Consider the following 15,954-nt stretch of genomic DNA (forward strand, 5'->3'; position numbering starts at 1 on the left):
GCCCATTGTGGATTTCATTATGTAATGATTCCAAACTTAGTTACGTCTCAACAACAAATTAGTAATGACAACTAACTTCCGACCAAAAAAGGAAAGTTCTTAAAAAGAGTCCGATAAAAGAAAAGGTTCTTGAAAGAGAAGAGGAGAAGAAGAAATCAAGCAAATAATTGAAGACGTAAAGAATGAATGGGCCCACAAAATTAATGGCTATAATAATGATCATGTGGGTGGCCCAAGTCATATGGATGGCCTAAATTTAAATATATTTTAATTATGGTTTTTAATATGCGCATCCACTTTAATTCTGTATCAAAGTGTTTGATAACTAGATTGGATCGGATAACTAGATTTATATTATATATGAATAGATTAAAATCGAGTTAACTATTAATTTGAGCCGAACCACCTTTCACCAGATTCAAACTTGATTTGACCTATCGTTTGTTGGCTCTATTTACATTACGGCGCATCTTTGTACGAGTGATAATGGCCTGGAGAAGCAGCTAGCGAAGAAACCACCACAAAGAAGGATAAAAAGGATTCGATCGTAAACCCTACTCTGCACTTCTCAGTATCAATCGACCAAAGGTGAAAGCAGAAGAATCAGATGGCTCCTTCGGACGACGGTGGTCACATCGTGATGCTACCTTTCATGGCTCACGGCCACCTCATCCCGTTCCTTGCCCTTGCCAGGCGAATCCAGCGACGAAGCCGCTTCACCATCACCATTGCCAGCACTCCTGTTAACGTGCGCCGCCTTCGTTCCACTGCCATGGCAGACCCCACGCTCAGGGCCATCAATTTCGCAGAGCTCGCCTTCGATCCCTCCGCCCACGCCCTGCCGTCCAACACAGAGAACACCGAGAACATGCCGCTAACCCAGATGGTAGACCTCTGCTATGCGTCGCTGAGCTTGGAGAGCTCCCCTGGAAAGTTTGGTTGCCAACATAACCTGCCGGGAGGATGGGCGGCCACCGTCTGCATAATCTCCGACATCTTCTTCGGCTGGGCAGCGGATGTGGCCAAGGCCTTCGGGACGAGGAACTACACCTTCACCACTTGCGGGGCCTATGGGACCTCGGCGTACGTGTCCATGTGGCTCCACCTCCCGCACCGCGGGATGGAGTCCGGCAAGTTCATAGTCCCGGCCTTCCCAGAACGATGCCTCTTCGACAAGTCGCACCTCGTGGCGATGATCAGGGAGGCGGATGGGGACGACGTGTGGTCCAGATTCCTCCGGCCTCAGTTCGAGCTCACTCTCAATTCGAGCGGGTGGTTGTGTAACACGTCCGAGGAATTTGAGCCGCTCGGAGCGGCGGCCCTAAGAAACCTGGTGAAGCTTCCGGTCTGGACCATCGGTCCCCTTCTTCCTGACGCGATCGTCAGGAACGACGACTCTTCAGGTTCCTCGACTTCCATCTCTGAACATCGCCCTGGAAAGCCGCTCGGGATCGGCCCAGAGAGATGTGTCGAGTTTCTCGACGAGCACCCTCCGGGCTCCGTCGTATACGTCTGCTTCGGTTCCCAAAACACCATAACCGAGTCCAACATGAAGGAGCTTGCCGCTGGGCTCGAGGCGAGCGAAAGGCCGTTCATATGGGTCATGAGGCCGCCCCTCGGGTTCGACATGGGGGGCGAGATGAGGGACGAGTGGCTGCCACCAGGGTTCGAGAAGCGAGTCACAAGGGTAGACGAGAAGAAGAAGAAGAAGAAGAGCGGGTTGCTGGTGAGGGACTGGGCACCACAGCTGGAGATCCTGCGGCACAGCTCGACCGGGGCGTTCCTCAGCCACTGCGGCTGGAACTCGACGCTGGAGAGCCTGAGCCAGGGGTGCCGATCATCGGGTGGCCAATGGCAGGGGAGCAGGCGTACAACGCGAAGATGATGGCGGAGGAGATGGAGGTCTGCGTCGAGCTGGCGAGGGCGCGGCGGCGGAGGTGAGCCGGGAGGAGGTGAGGAGGGCGATCGAGGCGGCGGTGGGCGATGCAGAGAGGGCGGAAAAGGGAAGGAGTTGAGAGAGAGAGCCATGGAGGCGAGGGAGAAGATCAGGAGGGCGGTGACGGAGGGAGAGGGGTCTTCAGTTAAAGCCATGGATGAGTTTTTGAGGAATCTGGTGACGTCCTGATCTGATCGACAGTCGTCGTCGTCATTAAGTGCATGGAATGAATCAATCAATCTCTTTCGGTCGCTGCTTTTCTCTATATTTTAGTTAGCCGTCATGTTCTTCTATCTACGGTGGGGTTGGAAAAGATGACCTCTCGTTGTCGTGACCCTCCCAATAAATTTTCGGGCGTGTTGCTCTCTTTTATCCATCCAAAATCGAGCTATTATCTACTTTTTACCCATCCTAAACCGAGACTAGCGATTTTGTATGAGATTATTCAACCTGATGGTGTTCTGGCCCGAGCACGTTGTATTGAAGTTTCAACGTAAAAAATGTCATCATATAAATAAATGAATAAAAAGTCTCTTGTGAGTTGATTTCAACTTAATATATATAATTCAAAAACTTCTTTCTCATTCATGCAATTTGGTTCATCAAATGAGCCTCTTAGGGCGCGTTTGGTAACGTTTCGTTTAAAAATTGTTTTCGGGAACGAGAAATAGAAAAAATATTTCGTTGGGAACAATTTTTGAACAAAAATACGCGTTTGGTAAACTTGTTCCGGGAATAAAAATAAACAGAAACATGTTTGGTAAATTTGGATAATTTTTTTATTTCTTTTATTTTTTCTATTTTTTCTATTTTTTCCTTTTTTTCTTTTTTTTTTTCATTTTTTTTTTTTTCTTCTTTTGGCTCGGTCGCCGGCCAAGGCCTTGCCGGCGACCGACCGGCGAGGGCCGAGCTCGCCCCGGCGGGCGAGGCACGGCCGCGCGGCCACCGCCGGTGCGAGGCCGAGGCTCGCCGGCCGCCGGGCGAGCTCGGCCTCGCGGCCGGGCGAGCTCGAGGCCGGATCCGGGCGAGATCGAGCTCGCCCGGGCCGGCGCGAGGTCGCCTCGCTTGATCCGGCGAGGCCGAGCTCGCCCGGCGGGCGAGGCGCGGCCTCGCCGGGCCACCGCCGGGCGAGGCCGAGGCTCGCCGGCCGCGGGCGAGCTCGGCCTCGCCGGACCGGGCGAGATCGAGCTCGCCCAGGGCGGGCGAGGTCGGGCTCGCCATGGGGCGGCTCGAGCTCGCCAGATCCGGCGAGGCCGACCTCGCCCGGCGGCCGCCGAGCCTCGGCCTCGCAGAGCCACCGTGTCGGCGTCGCTGGCGGTGGCTCGGCGAGGCCGAGGCTCGCCGGCCGGCGAGGTCGGCTCGCCGGATCTCGGCGAGCCTGAGCCGCTCAGCCCATGGCGAGGCCGACCTCGGCCTCGGGGATCTGGCGAGCGTCGCCCGCCGTCGTCGGCCTCTGCCGGGCCGGCGAGCCTCGCGTGGCCGGGCGAGGCGCATGCCCCCTCGTCGGCGCCGACCATGGCGAGGCCGGCACCGCCAAAAGAAAGAAGAACAAAAATAAGAGAAAAAGAAAAAGAAAAAAGTGTTTCGATTTGTGTTAAACAAGCAAACAAGTTTTTTTTTTTTGCTTTCGTTTCTTTTGTGTTCCGGGAACAAAGAACAAAAAGCGAACAGAAACGCACACAAACGCGTTTACTGTTTGCTTTTTGTTCCCTGAACAAAAGAACAGAAATTTCTGTTCCGGGAACAGAAACATTTCCAACCATGCAGGCTCTTAGGAGCCACTTGCTCTGGGATCGCTCCTTACCTTTGTTATATGTGTCGCTACGGTTTTGGTGGAATGTTCCATGAGATATAAGGTGGGTGTGGAAAATCTTGAAAAATTGATCGTTTTGTAGGAGTGAATTTGAGGGTAAACATAAAAAATTTCTTCACCTTAAACCGGGCTTTCTTATCTCACTCCCAAACAAAATCATGTTGACGATAGCGCTTTCAAATTAATCATCCTTTTCAGCTCTTTCTACTTCAATTAGAGGGAGAAACCGGTGGGGAAAGATATGAGATTTGTGAGTAGCAAGTTTAAGACAAGTACGTCTTCAACAAGGGAAATGACACAAATAATTCATAAATTTTGACTCAACAAACAATGTCGTCCTTAAACTTTTAATTTGTTCATTATGATTCCAAAACTTTAACTCAATATGCAATTGTTCCTGAACTTGAATTGAAGAAAAGACAAGATTAGATATTTTCATATAGTTTGGAGATTAGATTTTACATTTACCAAAAGTTTGAGAATCACGTTGAATAGATCAAATCAAAAGTTCAGGGACTTGTTTCCTTAATCACAAATGCTCTCAACTGGCTCTTAAATCCATGCCAGTAGCCACAGGAACAAGACGGTGGCTGCTTCCGCCCATCCATCGCCTCCCCTTCTTCCTGAACGGGGAGCCAACTTTCAACCTATAAATCGTTGCGAAGCAGATCAGCGCCGGGGCCACCAACTAGCGGTAAAACATCGGCGGAATGCTGATTTCCTCTAGATATTTCTTTCATTTCCTTTCTAATTCTACGTCTTTTTGGGTCGAGAAAACCAACCCGAACCCAGCCGACTCAACAAATAAGATGTTTCGATAAAAACAAAACCAAAAAAAAAAACAAAAACAAAAACAAAAACAAACAAACAAACAAACAAACATGTGGGCGGGTCGAGGCTTTGAGTTACAGGAATTTTTCTTCACACCACATCAGTAGGACTAGCAATTTGTATTTTCAAGATCATGATTATGATTGGTGTCAACTCGTGTTAACATAAAACTTTGTGACTCTGATTCTATATGCTAATTAAGACCTACTACCAAAACCGGTCGGTTGCTCTCAAATTTTGTCTCTGTGATTCGTAAATTTTGATCAATCTTTGATCGTTCCGTATTTCATTAATCCAACTTCCTTCCATTCCGATCCTTGAAGCATAAACAAACCCTATGATCCCTACCACCACGAAATCCAGTCCAATTGAGAAAAATCACGTGCTTTTTTATAAGAGCGAGATCGAAGAACTATGGTCGAGAGTCAGTTGTACCTTCAAATTGGACCAGTCAGATATTTAAGAATTGGGTATAATTTTGTAGGATCATGAAGACCATTACTCTAGTGTGCTTCCGTCGATTGAAACCCTGGTCCAAGTGTGAACATAATCCTATTATGAACAGAACATCGTAATCTCATTTGTGTTACACGATACCAAAATTGTGATACCCGTGTTCTTAATGTGGTAAAGGGTACCACAAATCCAGTTCCGGGGCACCACAAAGCTCAAGTAAAATGCTTCAAACAAGAGATGGGCAGGTCAGAGCTAGAAGCCTTCCTCTACAGAGACACTGGCCACCTAATACAGTCCAGTCAATTATCATGCCCATCACGGGACACGCTCTAAAACTTGCTGTAGTGCCTTCCTAATTCCGTCCTGATCAAGCAGTGTTGTCAATTGTATTTCTTGCACCTAGTATAAAGCAGGATCAGTTATTTCACAGAGAGAGAGAGAGAGAGAGAGAGAGAGAGAGAGATATGGGAAACTTACCTGCCTCCCAGCACGAGCAAGAAGGATAAATTTCTTGTCTGTTGGTGGTGCCTATGATGAAGAAAAAGGATGCAAGGTCAATCTAAGCTTATAGTCTCGGGATGAACGCAACAAGATCGCCGAAGAGGAAGAACTTACGTTGGAGAGCCAGAGTTGGAGGTCCTGCGAAACCACCCGTTTCTCAAAACCTTGTCGATTTATTCTCACATCTTCTATGCTGAAAAGAAGGGACAAAATGAGATAGGAACCTGATATAACAAAAAGATGTGATGGAATGCTGCAAATAATATTATATAAAACGATTATTGACTTAGAGAAGTTTCCTAGATTTTTATTTTAAGTAAAGCAACACCAGTCATTGCCAAGATTCTTCGCATCTCCATACCTACTCATGTATGAAATGCAACTATGTTCACATGCCCATCACAATTCTGCCAATCATATAAGGAACATGCGGTGGAAATTGATCTCAAATATCAGTGCTTCTTAGAACTGATTTGAGAACCTTGATGTAAAGGACCTAGGAGACTACATTATAACCAAGTAAGTTCTACACAAAGTACATTGGGTTTTCCCTTATTGACAAAGTGGCCTCAACTTTTGCCATATTTTACTCTACTAAAAGTTTGAGGAATATTGGATCATACCCTTCCTCCTGCAGTAGTTCTTGAATAATTATTTCAAGCCCAGGAAGAGGATCAATCTTGCTGCTGCTGTTAGTGCTGGAAGCATCAGAATTAACTGAGCCATCCTGAGGAATCACTTTGTCCAAAGTTTCAAGAAGTGGATCCTCCTCTAACTGCTTCATTGACAGAGTAATCCTTGACTTTTCTCTGCACCGACCCAATCCAAAACACATAGCTGAAGCTCAGGGTGAGGCAATAAGTGAGCATACATAAGAAACATAATGACCACTTACAAATTTTAAAAAAAAAAAAGGATGAATTGTTAAGGAGTCGAATGGTCCTTTTTTGTATATGTAGGCAGCTTTCTAAAATAAGCCTATACAGTTTGAGAGTGGATTTCGAAAACCAACTAGATTGGAAGAACTCGGTCCAAGAAATGGGTCCAGTGAACCCCAGAATATTCCCAGGAGAGGCAACTACTGGCAAACCGTAACTGAAACTTCTAACAACATAGACTTTATTATTGCTATATGCAAAGGTGAACACAATTGTAAACAACATGCTTTCCACCTTTGTTCACTGTAGTCATCGTTCACTGTAGTTATCTATACTCATTCCTCCAGTGTTGTATATCCTTGCCTGATTGTCATACTTTTCCTAAGACCATCAGTGAGGCAGTGGGTCACTCCGGCTGGAGGCAAGCAATGGAAGAAGAAACTATGCTTTTCACACAATCAGACATGGGACCTCATGTCTTTACCTCCAGGGTAAGAGCCATTGGGCGCAAGTGGATGTTTTTCATTAAGCTCAATTTGGATGGATCCTCTACCAGGAAGTTCAACTAGAAGGTCTAATCAAGTTTGTGGTATTGATTATTGTGATAGTTTTTCACCTGTTGCTAAATTTGCATCTATCATGTTACTTATTTCCCTTGCAGCCACTCATCATTGGCCACTGCATCAGTTGGATGTGAGAAATGGTGCTCTAAAAGAGGTGTATATAGAGCAACCTCTAGGGTTTATTGCTCAAGGGAAGTCTAGCCTAACATGAAAAAAAGTCATGTTAACTGAAACAGTCTCTAAATGCACGGAGGCAAGTTCAGTATAGTAGTTGCGTATATTTGGTCTCACTTGCAATGAACTTTGACCTTTTTCTCAGATTAGCTTAGTCTCCCAAAAGAGTACAATTTATAAATGAAATCACCTCATAGTCTGTCTTTGACAGATAACAATGAATAGCACAAGCAATCTTATACAGTTTCTTGCAGCAAACAGAACATCACATACTGTTTGGCCCCAAAAGAGACACCAGATATGCAACAGGACTACCAGGCAAAGCCTGAACTTTTATGGAAGCTCAAGTTCATCAGCTGGCAGTTCACAGTTCAAGATCAAATACAAGTAACATGGCAGAAACAATCTAGTCTGGAATAGTAAAGGGAAGAAACCTGCAAAAGGTACATGAAATAAAAACGCAGCAAACTCACCTATCAATATTGATGACTTTGACCTTCACTTCATCATTTTCACTTAGAATGTCTCTCACATCTTGAACCAAATCCCATGAAACCTCAGATACATGTACTAGTCCAGTAAGATGATACAATCCTGAACCACATAATAATGATTCAGCATTGAGCATCTGAATGTAAATGCAAGGAAAACAAAAGAAGATAAAAGCACCTACCATCAGGAAATTGTAAGTGAACAAATGCACCATAATCCTCAACAGAACCCACCCTGGCTTGAAAGATATCTCCTACATTAATCTGTCCAGAAACCTTAGACCAGACCGCTTCTTTTTCAGAAAATATTAATTGTCTGCTGTCTTCATCTGCTTGGATTACCTAGGAATTGAAACAAATTAAACCTAACCTCTTTCTGTTGAGAAGATTGTAGAAGGATATAAGGGCACTGCCGAAAGAGTTCGCTGGACTATCAAACAGTGTTGCAGCAAGGACAGGGAAGGGAGAAGGTCGCAAAGGTAAGAAAATGAATAAACTGAACATTCTGACCAATTGACACATATCACAAAGTTGAACAAAACTATGACATTAAATGCAGCAATCTACACAAGCATTGACTTCACAACAAATCCAGATTTACAAACTTCGAAGCAGTCTAGAGTTTCTCCTTGACCCAAAACAATTACCTTATGATATTCTTTTTTCTTCCAGTTTGTGCAATCTTTAAGGGAAGAAAAGCGAGAGAATTGGAAGAACAGGACAGCAAGTTGATGAATTGAAGTAATAGGACTTCTTTGCGGTTTGCATTAAGTATATTCTAATGCCTCCTTTTCTGGATGCTTGGGGTGGAAAAGAAAAATGCAGAAGTGTCCCTCATAGCTTGTTTATGGAGTTTCAATGGGCTTTATATGTTCTCCCTCCATCTAATAACTTAAGCTTTTGGATTGGCTTTTTAACAGTATCAGAGCTAGCTGCTGCACAAAGTTTGTTCTGCATGTGTGGCTGCCCATTCGTCAAGTTCACGTGCAGCTCAGCCTGGTTTTCAAGTGAGGGGGCACTAAGTCCCGCACTGCTTGCCTAATGGAATTTCAATTAGCTTTTTATTCACGTAATTTCCCTCCAACTAATAACCTTAGCCTTTTTGTTGGACTTTCTGACAATGCTAACACATTTGAGAGTTAACTGATTATGGAACAAATATTCTCTACATTTTAGATCATAGTCTGACCACAAGAACTTGTATCCTGTTAGGACCTCATCTCTAGAGCTATTTCACTTAAATGACAAACGCATCAGTTTTTGTGACCATCACCCATGCAGCATATTTACCAGCCAAACCTAATAGGGCCATATTTGGATTAACATCAATGAATTGTTTCAGAGTCAGGTCTACAAGCTTTCCCAAATCAAAGTAACCAACAAGTGGACCACCCCCAAATTTTGAATAACACGGCTATAAATGATTGCCCTCTTGCAAAAGACAGATGAACCTTGCTTATCTACCAAGTGATAATGATTGTAAATCTTCCAATACATATTTTTAAGGCTTCAAATCATTTAATCTTTTCAGTGTCGATCCTGTTCATAGATCATTTTCCAGAAAACAATTTTACTTGGGGAAAGAAAGGAGCGAGTGCTTTTCTTGTTTTGACAATTTATTGAGAGTTGGGATAAACAAGGTCTCCATTTTATTTTTATATCACCATCTACGATACTATGTTTCTTCAAAATTATGCCCCCCACTATCGCTTAGGATGTGTTTAGTAACATTTCTGTTCCAGGGAATAATTTCTTTTTAGAAATAGTCATTTTCCATTTCTATTCCTTAGAACAATTTCTGAGCAAAATAACAATTTCTAACTATAAAAATTCTATTCTCAGAATAAAAGAAGAAACAATCCACAAATTTTCTTGTAACGTAGAATTTACTTTAATTTTTTAAGATTTTTGTTCTTTGTTTCTTTTCTTCTTCTTCTTCCTTGTCCTCCGCCGTCTATTGCCCACCGGCGGGCAACGGGGGCAAGCAACAAGTGGCCAGCGCCAAAGAAGAAGAAGAAAAGAAAAAATGACTTATTTCTAGAAATTATTCTCAAGAATAAAAAGCTATTTTTTTCTACTTCTTGTTTCTGTTCCAAATCTATTCCTCGGCCACTTTTATATTCCGAGGAATAAAAAAATTAATTAACGTTATTAAACAAATTTACGTTTTTTTAATAGATTCCGGGAGCAAAACAACAAAAAACAAAAGAAAAGAAACGTTGCCATGCACACCCTTAGTGGATAGATTATCTCACAAGGACAAATTTGCTATGCCTATGGCAACAGATGAATGTTTATTAATTCTATAGTATCTCTCTCAAATATAAAGCATTTGTGTTCTGGTGAAGCATTCTTAGACCATCCATGACATGTAAATCTCATTGATACAGAAAGTTCAAAGGACATTACTCTTGGTAACTATGCTATGTCCATGCTTAATTAATGTGAAAAAGAAGTGTACCATGCTTGTTATATTCTGCTTCAATGGTCTTAATATACACTGTACTTTACAAGATTAGATAAAATGAAGTTCATTTTCCTTTCTGTTGAGTTTCATGGAATAGAAGTTTCCCTAAGATGACATAAATGTGGTTGACCATGGTTTTTGAACCGATTCAAGGTGGAGGAATTAACAGGATAAAGTTAATCACTCATCTAATTTGGTTGAGAGTATTGTAAGGCAGTTATCTCAGGTGTTGCATCTAGGAGGTACTTCCCACTAGAGGCAAAATTTTAGCAAATGCTATGATGGATATTCCTGAGACAGTGTTAATGTGAATATGTCTGCTGCTCTCAACAATCCCAAACTAAAGAAGCTACTACTGATTTAGTAAGTGGAGTATCTAATTAGGTTATGCATCATGATTTAAATTTGGTGCTCATAGACTAGTGCCAAAATCAAAGCCTAGATAGGTGAACTTTTATAAACCACCATGTAACAATGAAAATTGCTCCTTTTGGAGGATGGCACAAAATATTGAAACAAGAAAAGTAATTTATTCCCGGAGACAAGTATAACTGCAACGCTGATTATGCTAATACTCTTCAGGGAGTTGGTCCAGATAACAATAATCAATCTGGGGCAAGCTGAGGAAGCCAATCTCAAGGACAAGGCCACATAGAATGAGAAACTATCCTGTATGGCTTTGAAACAAACTACAGAAAGTGAACATGTCCAGAGGCAGAGGCTCTATATTCTGAGAGAAGGAAAAACTCAGAGCTTTGTTGAGCATGGTCCTAGACTGTCCATAAGGTAGAACATAGGTTTCTATCACTTGCTAAATACTTCCTATGCCCACACATGAAAACTAATTTCAAGTCAAGAGAAAATGACATATAATGTTTTGGTTGATGTGTTAAAGTCTAGAGAATTGGACTCTTTCCTACACTTGCAATTTGCTTAATATGCATCAAATTTCTTTTGACTGATAGTTTAACTTCCACAAACTATAAAATGAAAAGTAAGGCTAAGAACCACGGGAATAGATTTATGTTAGATCTCTTTTGGCCATCCTGGTGTTAGACTTCATTGCCCAGTGCTTGAGAAAACTCTTTCCACTGATGACTCTTTAAATGATTGTTGTAACAATGAAATGTCCAACACAAGCAAGTACAAGCAGCATGTGACCAATCAGATTCAGCAATCAGCACAAAAATCATTAATTCTAGAATTGATCAAGAATGTACTCTATCTTGACACTATTCTAGAACTATGCAGCGAGCCATGAAAAATAAAGAAATTGATATACCAGAAATATGGTTAAGAGTCTAAAGGCAAACCATTATGATCAGCAATCCTACCTTCACAGGAACAACTGAGCCAATCAAACATTTTGCAACCTCTTGGATATTCTTGGCTGGTCCTACAATGAATATAAATACAGATAAATTGCCATCATGACAGTAAGCGTATAATTGGGTGGAACTGGAATAGAATACAATGAAACGAAAATGGACTTAGTCCAAAATATCAATCTCAGGGGGTCACCGGTTTATTAGTCCCCAGATTTATTGATAAGAGAACTCCATTAATTTTCTTTGAAAATTCATCTTCTCACAATTCAGGGTTCAAAGTAAAGATATCCTTATATGGCATACAACTATATTCCGCTCATATATAAGAAAACAGATATAGATCATGCAAAATTATTTTAAAGGGCCCTTCCAGAAATCAGGTTCTAAGATTCCCTCTCCTAACTTCACATGAAGTGGTGGAACTTTTTGATCAATTACATTTCCATCTCTTAGAACTACATTGGTAGATTGGCAGTCTATATCCAGAAAAGCTAGTTTGATTGATAATATATTGTTAGAAGGAAATAATTACAATTCCTTAGACTTCTTGTCATTCATATCATGCATTTGTGATAATTTCTTAGCTGCTAGATTTGCTGTACCTGCAACTAATATTATCAAATGCCTGAAAGGATTTCATTTCATGAATCAAAAAGATCTAAAAGCTGCAGAGATACAGAAGCTTATCTCCGTCTTACATATTTGATGGAGCAAGATAAGGTTTTGCTCATGACAAGTGTGCTTTTGTCTTTCTCTAGGTTCTGCTGCTAGATTAAAATAGGTACTTTCCACTATTTCCCCATATTCTCTTCATTATTCATGAATTCAAAAATGAGTAGAAGCAAATCCGCAGAAAATTGGTCATTAAGCATGTGAAAAACAAATAGGAAGGCTGATGATGAACAAAAAACTCATTAGATAAAAAATGCACAAGGCTTAAGTAAACTGAGTACCTTTGCAAGAATACGATGGGCTCAACTGTGGGAAGGGTAGAAAGCCAACAAGAGAATAAAACCGGACCAACAATCCTCCTCCATTGAATCCTTCAACTCTTCCCTTATAAATCAGTCCACTCTCGTTATACGCCCTTGCTGCCTTCCAATCAGCAGACCACTACCTCTTTGCAGAAGCTAGGTTTTAGATGATAATGATTAAGAGGATTTCACAATAATAATATATTATAAAACTTCAACATCTCATGGAGTTACTATAAGATAGCTTTCTAATATTGAGGCATATATTGAGTTGACGTAGAAGGTTAAATTCATTCAGAGCTACACGACAAATTCCCATGCTTCATGTGAGCAACCAGTCACTAAACCACCAGATAGGCATTATGAAAGCTTCTGCAGCAAGTCATATATTGTAAAAAAGGTTTAGTAGTCAATGCACTGCTTCTCTAAATTACATTAGACCTCTCAGAAGCCATGGTTCATCAATAATGCGTAAAAGGTCAATGTTAGAAATGTGCAGTGCTTTCATCATTATATGCAATGACCAAAACTTAATAATCTCTGGCGGTTGTGACCTAAACCAAAGATCTAAATGATAGAATACACTTGATCTAATAATTCTTTTGTGTGGAATTAAATTTTCTATATATTTATTTTGTGGATATATCCAAACACATTCAATTACACTCCTATTGGATGAGTTCTTTCAACGCTCCATATAAAATTCATCTTTTCTATTTTAAAGAGATGAAATTCGAGCAATTTAACATTTGATTGCACTCAATAAAACCTGCACAATTAAACTATATAGATAGAGTTGAAAAAAGGGACAATTAGCACACTCGTTTTTCACACAGATCAATAGCAAGGCGTTCATGGACACTACTGCAAATAGCAAGAGTTCGTTACTCAACATCTATAAGTCCATCAAGAAAATTATGGAAATAAGATTCTAAGAAAACTTGGAGACCATCTAACTGGTGAATTACGTTTTGAACCCAAACTAATGGACATAAAATAAGACTCGAATGTTTTCGCATGAACTCGTGCTCATGCACATAGTCAGTTTCATTACCCTTCAAAGCTCATCTCATGATCTCATGTAACTGATGTAGCCATTACTTTCAAATGAGCGTGAAGAACATCGACATCGTTAAGCAAGAAAGCATATGAAATCCCAATCAAAACAGAAAAAGCAGGAAATCCCCACGCAGCATTATTCATCCAAACAAGAAACCAGAAAGAGGAGAATCATCAAACGGCTAACACGCACCCGAGCTTGTCTCTCGGCGTCCGGATAAGGCACCCCATTCGCGGCCTCGGCACCGGCGGTGGTGGCTCCTCCCTCGCCGTCCCTCGTCCAAGCGTCGCCGGAGACGGACACGGAGGCCCTGACGAGGCCGCGAAAGCAAAAGGGTCTCCTGGAAACCGCGTTCTTGAGGCAAATCCTGGGGAAACCGCCGCCGTTGTAGCGGACCGCGGGGGCAGGGGCCGGGTCACCGGAGAAGAGCTGCGAGAGCGCGAAAAGGGTAGTCGACGACGGACCCGCCAGTCCAAGATTCGCAGTCAGGATCGGCATTCTCGCGGTTCAAACAGAGGTTTCGGAGTTCTTGAGGCTGCTCTGCTTTTCGGTGGGGAGATATTTTTCAGGGGGAGCTTCGGATATTCATGGAAATTCCAAGTGTCGCGTCTGAGAACACAAAATCTGGTGTCGGCGCCATCGGATTCAGTGACGGTGTCGTCGTTTCGTGCGGTGGATTTCGGATGTGCGCACGTTCGTCCCTTCGCATCCGTTCCTTTCTCTTGTCTCTCCGAGTGAAGTGCGTGGAGTGGATAAAGCAACTTTCTCTCTCTCTCCCTCTCTTGGCGAAATCGTAAATGATGCGAATATGGATGGCAAGAATTGTGCACAAGGAAATAAAAGGAGAGCACTAGAGTCCAGAATTTTACGTAGAAAGTTAGGGCGAATTTAGTAACCATTCAATCCCGATGAGCAATTTTTGAATAGAAATAGTTTTTTTTTATTTATGTTTCCAGGAACAATTTTTAAATATAAGAACGCGCTCAGTGATTGCAAAAATTTCTATTCAAAAAATAGAAATGCATTTGGTAAATTTATATAATTTTGTTGTTTCTTTTAATTTTTTTAATATTTGTATTATATTTTTCCTTTTTTCTTTTCTTTTTTTTTTTCTTTTTTTTTTTTCCTTTTTTTCCTTTTTTCCTTTTTCCTCCTTTGTGGCCGGTCGCCTAGATCTAGTGATGTTGAGCCTCACCTAGCCACGACGAGGCTTGGTGTCACCGGGGGTGGACGACGCTCTAGCGACCAACCAAAAGGAAGAAGAATGAAAGAAAAGAGAGTAAGAAAAAAGAAGAGAGAGAAATATTATTTCTTTGAATTGTTCCCACGAATTACTTTTTTTCTACTTCTTGTTTTTGTTTCAAATCTGTTTCCATAAATAAAATAAATAAAATAGACTTTTTTGTTATCATGAACAAAAATTTTACCAAACATGATTTTGTTCTTTTTTTTATTTCTCAGAACAAAATAACATAATTTCTTTTTTTGGTAAAGAAAAGAACATAAATTTTTGTTCCAAAGAACAGAAACAATTTTTAACAAACAGTGCCTTATAAACTTTTTAATTAGTTTAATCAACTCTTAAATTTTTACTAATAAGTGCAATCGAGTGCTAAATATTTTGTTCGGTTCAATAAAATCTTCAACCTTTATCGAAAAATGCAATTAAGGATGCCATATAAATATTTTTTGAGTGACACGTGCGTAATTTTAAGTATTATTTATTGATTGCATTTTTTGAAGAAGTTTAGAACATAATTAAACCAATTAAAATGTTAAGAAATCTATGGCGATTGATTTAAGATGACTTGTAATTTTTATATTGTATTTAATTGGCCAAGATGTAGATTAATAATAAAAGAACGAAATCTCTCAAATCAAATAAAAAGATGCTCTTTCATCCGTACTGTGCAATTGAAAGTTTTGGATTTCCTTCCTCCAAATATATGCAAAAGTCTTGCTTCCAGGAGGTATCCATAGCTTACGGTCGGGTCGACTCTCGTCAAATGTTGCATTTTTTGCATATTTCAAATGGAACTCCTAGCCTCCTAGATACCGTGAGGGTCAATATACTCTTAGCAGTTTTGACTTATATTCTTTCAAATTAGATTCTAAGCATTTTTGTTTGGTGCGTCCAAAATTTCGATTCTAGAATAGAATTGTGAGTAAGTACTCGACCAAATCAATTTTTTTTAATTTTTAAATAATTTTTTTACTTTTTTTTTCTTTTTCATTTTTTTCCTTTTCTTTTTCCTTTTTCTCATCTTCTTCTTCTTTCTTGTGGCCGGTCCCAACCCTAGAGGGCGGCGACTCAGAAGGCACCTTCAATACAGGGGGGCTGGGCGACACTGGGCAAGCCTCGGGGCTTTCACGAGGCTTTTGCCTAGCCCCGGCGAGGCCGAGCCTCGCCGGTGGCTGGGCTTGCCTCCGGTGAGCTCGCCGGACCTCGCCCTAGTCTAGCGAGCTCGTCGGACCGGCGGCG

The 15,954-nt window shown here is 41.5% G+C and overlaps 1 protein-coding gene and 1 pseudogene across 1 annotated transcript; one reads left to right on the forward strand and one right to left on the reverse strand.

The window, feature by feature from the left end:
* Positions 1–517: 517 nt before the first annotated feature.
* Positions 518–2,434, forward strand: LOC120293301 (annotated as a pseudogene).
* A 2,604-nt stretch (positions 2,435–5,038) lies between these two features.
* Positions 5,039–14,204, reverse strand: LOC104414240 (30S ribosomal protein S1 homolog). The gene is made up of 9 exons (XM_010025284.3): positions 13,665–14,204; positions 12,392–12,551; positions 11,445–11,506; positions 7,826–7,985; positions 7,626–7,746; positions 6,161–6,346; positions 5,652–5,730; positions 5,514–5,564; positions 5,039–5,435 (listed from the first exon to the last, which is right to left on the reverse strand). The coding sequence occupies exons 1-9, from the start codon at positions 13,968–13,970 to the stop codon at positions 5,352–5,354; spliced, it is 1,209 nt and encodes a 402-aa protein (XP_010023586.2). The 5' UTR covers positions 13,971–14,204; the 3' UTR covers positions 5,039–5,351.
* Positions 14,205–15,954: the final 1,750 nt, after the last annotated feature.

The sequence above is a fragment of the Eucalyptus grandis genome, chromosome 5, assembly GCF_016545825.1.
Source record: "Eucalyptus grandis isolate ANBG69807.140 chromosome 5, ASM1654582v1, whole genome shotgun sequence".
In the NCBI taxonomy this organism is placed as follows: Eukaryota; Viridiplantae; Streptophyta; class Magnoliopsida; order Myrtales; family Myrtaceae; genus Eucalyptus; species Eucalyptus grandis.

Excerpts from the sequence above, each read along its gene's own strand:
- LOC104414240 (XM_010025284.3), bottom strand. The coding sequence starts at position 13,970 with ATGCCGATCCTGACTGCGAATCTTGGACTGGCGGGTCCGTCGTCGACT. Across the intron at positions 11,507-12,391 it reads CCCATCGTATTCTTGCAAAG|GACCAGCCAAGAATATCCAA; the intron begins GTACTCAGTTTA and ends TATTCATTGTAG. Across the intron at positions 7,747-7,825 it reads TCACTTACAATTTCCTGATG|GATTGTATCATCTTACTGGA; the intron begins GTAGGTGCTTTT and ends TATGTGGTTCAG.